The sequence below is a fragment of the Notamacropus eugenii genome, chromosome 2 (assembly GCF_028372415.1).
Source record: "Notamacropus eugenii isolate mMacEug1 chromosome 2, mMacEug1.pri_v2, whole genome shotgun sequence".
Taxonomy (NCBI): domain Eukaryota; kingdom Metazoa; phylum Chordata; class Mammalia; order Diprotodontia; family Macropodidae; genus Notamacropus; species Notamacropus eugenii.
In genome coordinates, this window is record NC_092873.1 from 160,958,575 (window position 1) to 160,972,234 (window position 13,660).

The window sequence follows — 13,660 nt, forward strand, 5'->3', positions numbered from 1 at the left end:
GAGGAAGTGGTTAGACTGAAGAGTCAAGGATAACACCCAATTTTGAGCCCAAATGACTGGAAAGTTGGTGGTACCCTTGACAGTAAATGGGGAAGAAGAGAAAATTTGAAGCAAAAAAATTGAGTTCAGTTTTAGACATATTAAATTTAAGATTTGTACGGGGCATGCAGTTCAAGGTGTGTGTCCAATACGCAGGCAATTAAGAGATTCCAAAGAAGGAATGAAGTGAAGTTAGGGTTGGACAAATGGATCTGATAGCCATAAGAAAGAAGGGAGAAGATGACCCAGGACAGAGACTGGGAGACATCCAACGTTAGCAGGGGTGACATGGATGAAGAATTCATATACTAAATAGGAGTTTATATTATATGTCAGAAATAACAGAAAGTCACCTCTAATAGCTGGGGCAGCCAGGTGACGAAGTGGATAGACTATCATGCCTGCAGTGAGGAAGACATTTTTCCTGAGCTCAAATCTGGCCTCAGACATTTATTAGCTGCGTGAACCTAGGCAAGTCACTTCACCCTGTCTTCCTAACTTTTCTCATTGTCAAATGAGCTGAAAAAGAAAATGGCAAACCATTTCAGTGTATTTGCTGAGAAAACCCCAAATGGGGTCATGAAGAGCAGAACATGACCAAATGGACTTGGTTGGAACACAGGGAGGTATATGAAGAATGAATTGGGAAATAGAGAAGATCTGAGTCAGGGAGATGAATTAGGATACTACTGCAATCATCCAGTCAAGAGTGATAAAAGCCCTGAACTAGAGTTGTTCACTATGAGGGGAGAGAAGAGGAAGTGTAGATGTTATTAGGGAAATAGTAACAAGATCTGAGAATGATATAAAGGCAGAAGGTGAGAGGCTGAGGTTAATTTTTAAAAAACAATGATATAAAATCTTAAAACTAAGGATTAACCTAAAATAAATAAGTTTCCCACATCTCACTGGTCACTAAGTCCCAACAATGACCAGGAATCACTTTTCCTCTTTCAAGAACTGTTCAGTCAGCATACCCATTCCAATATTCACTGTTAAGGACTGCCAACAAAAGTGCCAACTGTATGTAATGAGGTAGACAAATATACACTAATAATACAAAATTGGCAATTTAATTTGTCAAAGCTAAGAAAATATTTCAAGAACAATTTATTCAAAAACCTTTATCTCAATCTTACTTAGGTACAAACAATAACTTCCTAAGAGTGAGAGTCTGGTTTTCTATTTAAATTAAATTTCTATTTAAATTAAATAACAAACTGACAAACTTCCAAACTGGCATTAAACCCCAAAGTTCACATAAGAGTTGTATTATACTTAATTTCACTAGGGTTTGATTATAAGAATAAAAACTTTACTAAAAAGCTATTTTCTCATTCTTTTAAGATTGTTGATTTTTATACATCAATCTTTTCCCAATAATGCAACCTACCCTCCCCCCAATAAAAATCCTTCTTCCTTGCTACAAAGAAAAAAAATTCAGTAAAAGAAACCACAGTGACCACATCTCATAGCACGTGCAAACATTCTGTACCCATAGTTCATACTACCATCTCTCTGGGGAAAATGTATTTCATCATCAATCCTTTGGAACCAGCCCCAAGCTTTATCTAATGCCTTTTAAAAACACTCACAGATGAAAATATTACAATGGCTAGCATCCTGCAGTAAGAGTTAATAATAAAGTCCACAGGAAGACTACTGTAAAAAGGTAGACTATCATAATTAATTAAAACAAAGCCAGTCTTCACGGGCATACTATTTTACCTTAATGTATAATGAGAAATAGAAGATAATATTATAAATATTCACAAACTTTGGGAACATATACCCACACAATTCAGCATAATGGTACAAAGATAAGTATGGGACCACTACACCTACTTACCAAATGATGATAAATACTGTGGTGTTCTACCATTTTTAATTATTATTGTCACTTTTTTGTGGCCATAGGCAGTTACCACCCAACAACAGCAAGGTGTAAAGGTGAGAAAGATGGAGAGACAGAGATAGACAGAAACAGAGTCAGAATCAAGATATAGATACAGGCAGAACACCACCTAGGAGTTAGGAACTAGTCAAAGTTCAAACAGTTAGGACAAAAGCAACCCTCTTCCTCACCCCTTCCCTGAACCTTGGTTTCTTCATCTGTTTAAAAAAAAAAAGGGGGGGGGGGGGGGGCTTAAGACCAATAAGATAGCAAAGATCCCTATTCAACTCTAAAAATTTGTTTATAATACATATCATACACACACACACACACACACACACACACACACACACACTTTCTGTCTCTCTCTACATATATATATATATAAATACACACACACTTCAAGGATTTTAGGCATTAAATTACCATTTGAAAATAAGGGCCCAGACAAATGATATTTTGAAGTTTTCATGTCTTTTCCGTTAAAAGAACAAGGATATTTCTAGCTTTCTTCCATTTGGTTAGTTGTAAAATATTCCCACCAAAAACTGAAAGTTTGAAACTAGCAGTTACTTATGGATGAAAAATCCTAGTACCAAATCACTGATACCTTTTCTTGCTCTGGAATCCTTCAATTCTTTTGGAAATTTCAGAAAACCAAAGGCCTGGTAATTTTCACATAAAGACATTAATTTTGAAAAAATATACATAAAACATTTCAAAAGATATAGTTCTTCTTAGTTTCTGTTAAGGAAATGTTTGACTTAACAAGTTCAACAAGCATTTATTAAGCACTTACTACATAGGTCATATAAAGTGCTAGGGACTGAGGATATAAATCCACAGATGCTGCTCTCCATGAGCTTCCATTCTCTACTGAGACCACACAAGGGACATAAAACAAGCTTCTGAAATTTGAAATTATATGAAGCAAACATCAATTTGGTTTCCACAGTTGCAAATGTCTATCCACATTTATTCTCTTCTTCCTGAAAGGTTTAACATTTTTAAAGGACACTTTGTCAAGCACCTTTGAAAAGTTACTGTACTTATCAAGGTAGAACTGCTCTTGCAACCAATTACAATTAAATACTGCATACATGTTACTGAAATGAATATGGAGAAGGGGTTGTCTACACCAGGGGCGTCAAACTCAAACAGAAACTAGGATGGCTAAACCATATATAAACTACACCGTCTAAACCATTCTTAGGGGGTCACATATTGACTTAGAAAATAATGTTAACATTATGTATAGTCTATCTTATTTTTATTTACTTTGTTAATTACTTCCCAATCTGAAACTCAGGAGTGTTAAGGCCTATGTTCCATTCCTCTGGTCTACACCAAAGTTTAAAAGCAGCTTAGAGTTACAACAACCTTTAAGGCCAACTGGTAAAACTGATAAGTAAAGCTCAAGTAACAAGTCAGATACAATAATTAGACTTTTATCTAGTACCTCCCTCAATGAGGTACCTCCAATTTTAAGAGATGCCACATTACATATAAACATACCTCTCAATTACTTTTCTTAACAAAACTCAACGCTGTAATTATATGTATGGCCAAGCTTGGCACCTAAGAAAAGGTGAAAAAAAGACATTTCCCCTTCCTTTATGGCAAAGGTGATGAACGGTGTGGGTATAATGCAAATACTGTCAGACTGAGCTGATATGATGGTTAACCACCCCTCCCCCTTTTTTATTCTTTGTTTTTAGAGATGGTTTGCTTCTTAAAAGGAGCATCCCCTAAAAATATCCCACAAACAAGAAGTGCTCTGTAGTTGTCTTCTTAAGTTAGAGCTTTCATTAGTTATTTTAAAGCCTCAAATGAATGGGTGTTCAAGGAGTCTGCTTAAGATACTACCAAGTATAAAAATGCATTCTAAATTTCCTTTTATTTTCTAACAAAAGAGAAATCTAAAACCATATCAAAAGCACCAGGACACACAAAACTGAAGAACCACTAAGACCACAAATGGAAATTTATTTTCATATCTTATAAAAAAGCATAATCCAGTAGAAAGAACCCTGAAAGTGAAGTCATATCATAATTAAGAGTCAAAAGACACCTCAGAAGCTACTGTACCCCTGGACCTCCTCCTTATTTTACTGGAGAGAGAAACTAAAGACCAGGGAGGTTAAAGTGACTCAAAGGTCACCCAAGCTAAACGTCAACATAGTTTTTGAACCCAAGCACTCAGACAAGCAGAGTGTATTCCACCTTCTGCTTCCTATGTAAGTTCTCTGGATATCCTTCTAATCTATGAAATGAGAGTTTGGACTAGATCTAGTCCTCAATAGTTTCACTCTAAATATATAGTGTGATCCTATTCCTCAAATTACACATTTACTAAATCAATTGCAAAGTCAATATCTTGTACATGTATTTCCTATGCCCTCTAATACATACATACAAGGTACAACCTGGATTAATAGGTAAAGGTTCAAATTCCAACACCACCATACCAACTAACTCATATACCTCCCCCCCATGACTATAATTGATGTGAAGGAAAAGGAGGTTTCCCCTACCTATAAAACGACTAGAGAAGGCACAGCAACCTGCATGAGCATACACACCATGGCAAATGACTAAGTTATTAGTGGTATATGTATTTATATTTCTAACCCTTTTAAAGAAATCTCAACTATGCTCTAATTTATTTCTTAACAATAGGGCAAGTACTAAAGGGTGGCTTTACCCCATTGATAGTCCAATAAGAGCTTACTGACCTGCTGATTTAGTCATGTTTCATCCTTTAAGTTACTTAGGATTTTGTTTTCTACCCACTGTTCAACACCCAAGAAGAAAGTTTCACAATGGAGCACATTACCTTATGCAGAAAAAAACCCCCAACAAAAACAAACAAAAAACCCTAAAGAAGATGGTGCAGCCTATTTTATTTTATTGTAGACATTGGGAGCTTTACTGACACAAAAGCAGCGGGCCTGAGATTTAGCAAGGAGCTAAACAAAGGCAATGGTATAAGAAAAAAACCAGATTTATATAGGATGATTTTAGGGCTTCCTTGTTGGGGGTTGGAGATCTAGAGTAAGTCTTGCAAGATAAAGGCACAGGGTGAGGACTATGAATGACACAGGATAAGGAAATCCCATTCCCCAGAATGAGGGGTGGGAACAGGGAATTTTACGTTCCCCCCAGGATCAAGGGTGGGGACAGGGAATCTTATGATCCAGGATAAGAGGAAGTTGTGGTAAGGGGAGACTTTAGCGTACCAAGGGCTTCACAAAGTCAATCAATATTATTTTAACTCTCAGGGCACTGTTTCTATCCATATTATTTCCCCACTCTGCCACTAGGTAGGAGAATTCCTTGGGGGAGGGGGAAGGGGCAAAGGTCATTGTCTTCCATAGCTGCTTCCAGTGCAGACTATTTTAAAAACAAAAATAGAAGGTAAAAAGTCCAAAATATGGAGATTATTAAACATATAGTTTAGTTGCCACATACAACAAGAAACTAGAAGTGATTTTACAGCTGTCCAAATAACCACAAAATATTAAACATTTCTGTTCAGTATAAATTACATCTGATGTGAGATTCCTTCTTTCTCCAATATATTTCATTTGTTTGCCTACAACCATTTATACTTCATTTAAGCCAGCTGGTGTTTCAATTTGAAAGCATGTCTGATACACAATCTATATTCCTGTTAAATCCTACCCAGAAGCTGCAATTTCTAATTAGTAGCAAATTTCCAACTGATACAACTGAGTTTTTATAAAAGAAATTTAAGATCAACTGATTCATTTTTTGAACTTCTAAGGATCTAACACTTAAAAAATGGAACAATGGTAACAATAATGTCTCAAGTTTTATTTTAATAAAGACTTTCTCCATCTTACATGACACTGTTTTGCAACTTTTGCGTAATATTGTACATAATGTTACAATTATTTCTTGTATTCACCTAACCCACTCTAAGTACCATGGGGGTAGAAATTTTTATCTAAACTTTGTATCTCTTCCAACATCTAAACACAATGTTCTGCACAAGAAGGTTTAATGAATGATAAATGATTAAAAATGTTATATCCACAACCAGACTCATAATACTACTAAACCTAGGAGATCTAATGGCTAGCCCAACCCTTTCTTTATGGATAAAGAAACTGAGACCCCAGATAATCTTTTTTGCCCAGAGTTACAAAGGTAACAGTAATAATAGGCTGGCAAGAATGGGACTTAAACTCAGGTCTTCTGATTCTAAGTTCAGTAGTTCTCTCTCCTACCCCTCCATTCTGAATTCTAGTCCTGGTTTTGCTAACAACGACAGACCCTCAATTTCTTTATCTGTAAAATGAGGAGGCTGAACTGAGTTAATCTTCAAGGGCCCTTCTAGCTCCAAAGTTCCACAACTCCTCAATGGTTTTCTGAATCTAGTACAATTATTAGGAAAATAAAGATTTTAATGTGATACCAAAATAGACTGGCATCCACAGTGATGTACATTTAATCACTTTATCTCACTTTTTCTTTTTACTGATTGCTGCGGTTCAATCATGTGTTTCTTTGTATTCATCTGGGGATGTCTTAGCAAAAAATACTAGAATGATTTGTCATTTCCTTCTCTAAACTCATTTGACAGATGAAGAACAAAGCAAACAGTTAAGTGACTTGCCCGGGGTCACACAGCTACTAAGTGTCAGAGGTCATATTTGAATCCAGGAAGAGGAGTCTTCCTGACTCCAGGCCCAGCACCCTATCTATTGCGCCACCTAGCTGCCCCTCTTTAGTTATCACAGTGTTGCAAGATACTGTATGTATGACCTTGCGTATCACTAAGCCCTTCTCAGTTAGATCTGTGAAGACCAAGTAAGAATATGAAGTGTTTTACAAATCTTAATGTGCTATAAAGTTAGCTAATTAAAAAGAATATTTTTAAACTATTTCTGTTCTTTAAAATTTTAATGAAAACCCCCAAGCTAAGCAGAAGGTTATTGAAAGGCTTATGTGCCAAATTCTAACAATCTTTTACAGTTATCCCAGTATATTGCAAAACTGAGACTAGATATCATGGTACTAAACCCTAAGAGAGGAAAAAAAAACCTCTATACCATGAAAGCAATCAAGAGGCTGCTGGCAACTCTTGGCAACAGAACAAGTTACTGAGACTAGAATGAATTACTTCCTGAGATACTTTCAGGTGGACAAGCTTTAACATATGACTACTTTAAGTCCTTTTTGTCTCAATATTCTGTTAAATTCCACAACTAGTAGGAATTACTCTAATATTTGTTAATATTTTCTTGTGTGTGAAATACAAGAATAACATGGTAACCACTACAGTTCCTATAATTAGGAAAAGAGAACTGAATGCGAAGTATTATGGGAAAACGAACACACAACTAAAAATTGATTTTTGTATTCTAATTATCCAAGTCATTATAAGATGGCAGCTTCAAAATGTATTCTACTCCCTTCTATATCAAATTAGGGAAAAAAGAACCAAGCCATAATCTATTAGTTACTGTAGGTTCCTTTAATGGGTTGGTTTCTCATTGTCTCCCCCACATTAGACTGTAAGCTCCTAGAGAGCAGGATTATCTTTTGCACGTAGCACAGTACCTGCTACATAGTAGGCGGACAGACTTTCTCAACCTAACATCCTGACTTCTTTTAAGGAATACTTACACTCAAACATTTCTTAGTTTAAGAACTACACCCTAAAGAAAAGGAAACAGGTTTTCTAGTCACCTAATACACAGTTTTTGTCATTAAACTAGAAAGTGGTTAGCTTTTCAATTGATAGTATGGAATGCTGATGCTCTCATTATGATAGTATAACAAAAGCTAAGTAGTACACACCTAATAAATATGGCTGAATGTGCATAACCCTAAATTATAGTAGGAAGCTGTTCAAAACCATGGTAACACACAGAATCTTGCTAATTACATTATCTAAAATTAACTTAAGTGCCATTTATAAAACTTTTGCAACAATATCTCAACCCATTTCACTTCAAGAAACATGGTACAAGGTCAGGATCTAGTTAACTAATCACTTTAACAAAAAAAATCAAAAGTAGTTAGGATGCTTAGTTCAAATTTTAAAATATAAGGGAAATTTTGACCAAACTCTCGAAGTAGATGGCAATAAGACCTAATTCAAAAATATCAAATATGTGAAGAGAGTAATAGTAAGTTGGATCCATCTAACTAAATCAATCAATTTTGTGGACAGATTCTAACACCTGCTGAAGTTTTAAAATCAGCACTCTTTCTCCATTATGAAATAATTTTGAATTAATTTCTAAGGAAAAGAAAGTTATAGTTCCTGCAGATCAACTGATCACATGCTTAATATAATTTACCATTATCAAATTTAAACTTTAGAGGCAGAAATGATTATGTTTAACTTCGAAATGTTTTCCCTTTGACATTGGAATTTATCGAATTAACTACAACTATTTTTCAAATGTACTCGCATTAATTATGTACTAAGTACGCATTCTTCCAGTCAGTTTTCATGTTACACTCTTTAAAAATGTAAAACTGTAAAAGACAAAAAGCATACATATTTCTTGCTATAAAAGACTAAAGTTAAAGTATCTGGGTGACATCTTTTTGATAAAAGTTATAGCCATAAATCCAGGGTCACTATTGTTCCACAGAAAGCAATCATAATCCAGGTAAAATATGTTGCAAATACTGTTGAAACAAAATCCACTAACTCCAGCCAAAAAACTACTTGTGTACCAATTAATTTCAAATACTGGAAAGTAAAAAGTAGTGGGGAATGGGGGGGAGCATTTTGGATGTTCTATGAATTTAAGGCTATCTTTAAAATATTTAAATGCAATTTTAATCTTAAAATAAGCAAAATTAAAATGAAGGGGGAAAAATCAGGACAGCCAACTAAGAATGGAAGATACCAGGCCTCCGCAAAGGTTTTCTAAATTGGCAATAACTGGACATTTAAATTAATCCAATCTATAAAAAAGGATTTGTGACCATTTCTCAGAAACCAAAACAGTCATTAGTAGCAAATGCTTTATCAAAGGCCAACACACAAAACCTGTGCTAGCAAGCTACATACAAAGGAAGGAAGTCGCTTTACACCTCGGTCCCACAAAAGCCTATTCCACGATAGCGTGTGCCAGCCTGGGAACTGAAGCTTTTAAAGTACACACGAGAAGGGGGCATAGGAATGGGGCACACACAGAGCAGCCAAAAAGAATTCCACCCCACCCCCATCCTCAGCCACTTTCAGAGGTTTCGAAACCAAACACAAAAATATCCTGAGGCGCTCGGGGTTGATTCCTTTCTTACTCAACACTCAGAGTGCATTCCCCAACACCTTTTGGCCAGATAAGGCTTCTCCTCAACCAAGAAATTAATTACCCAACTTAAGCTAATGTTTTACATACAAATACATTCTCCAGAAAAACTTTGAGGAGGCTCAGGGGCTTAAAGTGCGGGTCGTTTCTCCATGTCTTTGTTGGTGAACCTGCCACCTACGAAGCAGACCTGGGCTCGGCCGAACCGGCGTTTCAGGGGGCTATGGATGCCAGGCCCGCCACACTCCCTAGGGTCCTCTACCTCCAGCCCTCACCCCACTCCACGACAACTGGCCCCGAGCGAGCCAGAGGGGCCGCCTCCTGGGCTCGGGCCGTCTACCCCCAGTCCATGGCTGCAAGCAATCGACCGGGGGTGGGGTGGAGGCGCTGCTCGTGCTCCCCCAGGGTGGGGGGAGTCGTTTCCGCAGAGGCTGTTTCAACCCTACTTCTTCACCTCGATTCCTGCCCCCGCCCTAAGAACTGGATCTCCCCCTTCCCACTCCTCCCGAGGCCCCTCTCCCGTGCCTCTCCCTTTCAAACCCCCGCGCACCCCCCCAACGGCCATTTCTATTGTGTCTCCATCTCCAGGGCACCCCCGCCATCCCACGGCCCTGAACACCCTCTACCACGGGGCGCATGGGACTTCACCCCCCGCTGGGAGGAGAGCAGAGAGCAGGACGCCCCACCCCCGCTGCTGCCTCCCTTCGGTTGCACCCCCTCCCCCAGCCGGGCCGTAGGTGGAATGGAAGCGCCCGGAGAGCCCGCGCGGCTCGTGAGCCGACTCGGCGACCCGGAGCCCGGCTCAGCACACAGTAGGCGCCCAATGTTTGCCGCACAGGACAGGAGCGCGAGAGAGGGGGTCCTTCCCCACCCCCATCCCCCGGGCTGGGAGGCCGGGGACCCACCTGTAGTGAGGCGAGAGGAGACCTCGCCAAAGGGGGACGGCTCCATCCGGAGGTATTTCTGCGGCGAGGCGGCGGCTGCCGAGAAGGAGGCGGCGGTGGCGGCGGCCGACGACGACGGGGAGGCGGCGGCCGAGGCGGGCGCCGACAATGGCGCACATCGCCGCCGCTTGGGGGACGCCGGGCTCAGCAGCGGGTCGAAATCCAGAGTCCTTTTCAAAGTGGCTCCGCACGCCATGACCGGGGCCGGGAACGGGCAGGAGAGCTGGACAGGGGAGCCGGCGACCCCCTAGGGCCCGGCGGGGGTCAGGGACAGCCTACGCGGACTACGCCGCCGCCGCCTCGGCGGGAGCAGCAGTGGCCGCACGGACCGGTGCTGGGCGGGGAGGGGGACCGGGGTGACGAGAGCCGGCGGCGTCTGGGGGGAGGGGGCCTCGCGCTGGGGGGGGCCTTCCTTCCTGCCTGCCTGCCTCCTCCGCTCCCCTTCTCCCGGGAGCCTCCGACCCCGGCCCCCGCCCCGGCTCGAGTCTTTCCGCCGAACTCAATGGGCCCTCCTCTCAGCCCGTCCGTCTCCCTTCGGGTCCCGCGAAGTCTGAAGACAGGACGCGACTTTCGCCGGGCAGGGCAGGTCTTGGGGTGCGGTGGAGCTAGAACAAACGCCCGGAGGATGGCTAGGAGGAAGAGGCGGCGGCGTCTGCGGCGGCGGCAGCACTGGCAGCTGAAGGAAAGGCTTGTCTAACCGCTTCCCTTTCCCCCCCCGCCCCCCTATAAGACTTCTCCCCACCAGCCGCCAGCCCCAATATGGCGTCAATAACAACGCCGCCGATTCAAATCCTGCGGCAGCAGAGCGCGTGCGCATGGAGGCGGGGTTCTAGAGGGATTTTTGGGAAATGTAGTCTTCCTTTGCTCTGGAAAACGGGCGGAAAAGGCAGTTAGAGAGGGGATCCGGAACTACCAATCCCACTGTGCAGTGCGCGAGAACCCAACTTCCGGGATGGAATTTAAATCCCCTTCTTTACTCTGTTGATTTTGAAAAAGTGAGGAAGAGAAAGAAAGGCAAAGAGTGAGTTGGAAAAGAAAGAGCCAGTTTAGAAGGGCAGTGGAGGAGATAGTTGGCGTTTGGAAAATGCTTGCTGAAATAAAAGAATAGGTGGAGGCCCGTTTTTGTGCAGAGATACCAAATGCCCTGGGCACACAGCTGGCCCTGGGGTCTCACAGCTGTCTTTTATCTGTGTAAAACAGAAAATTACCGGAGCTGGGAGGGCGGACAAAAGCCTTATTGTATCCAACTGGAGTGCTGATCTTGCACTTAGAAAGTTTGACTATACTAAGAAAATTATGGAGGATCATGAAGACAAAAGGAAACTTGCTTTTCTCGGGTAGCTGCTTTCACTTAAGTGCCTTATAAAGTCTACAAAACCTTTGATGAAAGCCTAACTGATGGCTCATGTACCCTTTGGTTTCCAGAAGAGTTTAAATAGCGTGTAAAAACACACAAGTTTTTATGGTAGCTGAAAATTCTAGATAAGATTTCTGTGTTATTCTCTAAGAATGTTTATTTTTATTCTTTATTAAAGATAAATTTATTCCAAATGATTAAGTCTTAACACCAAGCCTATATAACAACTATTGGAACAAGTGCAGATGGGGAGATGGAGGAAGCCAAGGAAAAATCCTTTTAAAAGATTGTATAATCTTTCAAGTAGCAAAGAGAGGAATCAAACACGAAATTTCTTACATATTTTGTTCCTGAAACTAAGAAAAAAGTGCATTTTATACAAATTATCATCATGCCATGGATACTATGTCCTGAGCCAGCATAATTTAATTATATGTTGGATCAAATATATTTTTCAGACAATTAAATATTAAAGATCTTAGTTCAAAACGCATTTTATTATGATGTTTTCCCTTTTGTGGCCTGCAGATAGCCCATTTTATAGCAGTTACAAAGGTTTTACAGGGTTTTTTTTTTTTTGCTCTGAGCAGTAACTGGTTAGTGATGTCTTTAGCATCACATATAGAAGTGACTTAATTTATGAATGAATCCATGTTAGCACTTACTCTGCCAACTACTGTGTAAACTCTAGAGGAATTAATTGGAAGAGACATTACATATTGTGAGAGGTGGCCGGAGAAGGTTGTTTTAGCTTGGGAAATCACAGAGATAGATAGTGAGTCAAACTAGTAAAAAGAATTGATTTCTTAGGCAATGATGTTGATTATCAAATCAATAATTCTCAGAGCAAGTGGGAGAAAATGAGTGTGTGGGAGGGGCAGAGTGCAAAGCCTGAAGTTAAGTGAAAGAATGTAGTCCAGAGGAGTTCAAAACTGAGTTGCTTAACTTCTTCTGAGTATGGTCTCTAGAGGTAGGATTTGGAGGGGAGAGCCGCAACATCAGTGGATATGACCAGTGTGATAAAGCAGTTGCCTCCTAATTAGTCTCTGCATCCATTCTTTCCCTAATCCAATCCATCATTCTTTTAGCCCCTAAATTGAAGCACCAGTTCAATCAACAAGCATGTATTATAATGTATGACTAAGTTTATGTAGACAACTAAGCCATGTTATTGTTTATTTCAAATATTGCTATGTTAAAAAAAATTTTTTTATAAAACATACAACAAAACACAGACCAGTCTTGAACAAAGTAAAATCAAATGCTTGACTATGTCATAAACAATTTTAAAGTTTATGATGTAAAATGTGACTTCTGTGTAGTCTATGAGATCAGTGAGCCATGAGCATTTATAGCTAAGCAATGGAAATCAACAAGACTTTAGTATTGCCTATTGTACTGTGTGTCAGGCAACTTTCTAGGCTCTACAAAGTTCAAAAGTGAGACAGCCTCTCTCCTCAAGGAATTAAAAGATGATTTTTTAAATAAGTGCAAAAGAATAGCATTACCTTTGGAAGAAAATAAATCATGACCACAATAAGATTTATGTTCTTAAAGGATATTTTCATGTTAAAAAAAAATAGGTTATAGTACCATCCTTAAAGTAAAGATTGAACTAATTAATTCCTTTACAATTCAAGCACTATGAATTTATGAGTCTAAGATTTACTTATTGAAGATTGAATCTGAAAGTTAAAGTTAGACCTCTGTTTAGGTGATTAAAGAGGCTTGGTTAAATGTTAGCAATCACAATGGCCTTTTTGGTCTACATTAGCATATATCTGCACAATCTTGAGGCTACCTTGACCATAAATAGACAATATTGGGGTCTTTGGTATCTTCTGCCACCACTAGCTCCCTGAAGCCATTTTCAGACCTGACCCAAATCTCTGGACTTTGGAGAGGAAGTGATATGATTTAGTAGATGATAATAAAAGCTAGCATTTATATAGCATAGAACTTCAAACAATCCTCACAATAATCCCCTGAAATGGGTGCCATTTTTATCCCTATTTGATGGATGAGAAAACTGATGCTGAAAGAGGTGAGTGATTTGTCCAAGGTCATACAGCTAATAAGTATACAAGGCAGAATTTGAATTCTGGTCTTGACACTCCAAATCCAA

At 39.8% G+C, this 13,660-nt stretch overlaps 1 protein-coding gene across 1 annotated transcript in view; it reads right to left on the reverse strand.

Annotated features, from left to right (window-relative positions):
• The window catches only part of AKIRIN2 (akirin 2), a 32,784-nt gene extending 21,821 nt beyond the window's left edge, over positions 1-10,963 (reverse strand). The window contains exon 1 of the mRNA XM_072642791.1: positions 10,140-10,963. Coding sequence (XP_072498892.1) covers positions 10,140-10,374 — 235 coding nt within the window. The 5' untranslated portion in view covers positions 10,375-10,963. The remainder of the gene's footprint in view (positions 1-10,139) is intronic.
• Between the last annotated feature and the right edge of the window lie 2,697 nt (positions 10,964-13,660).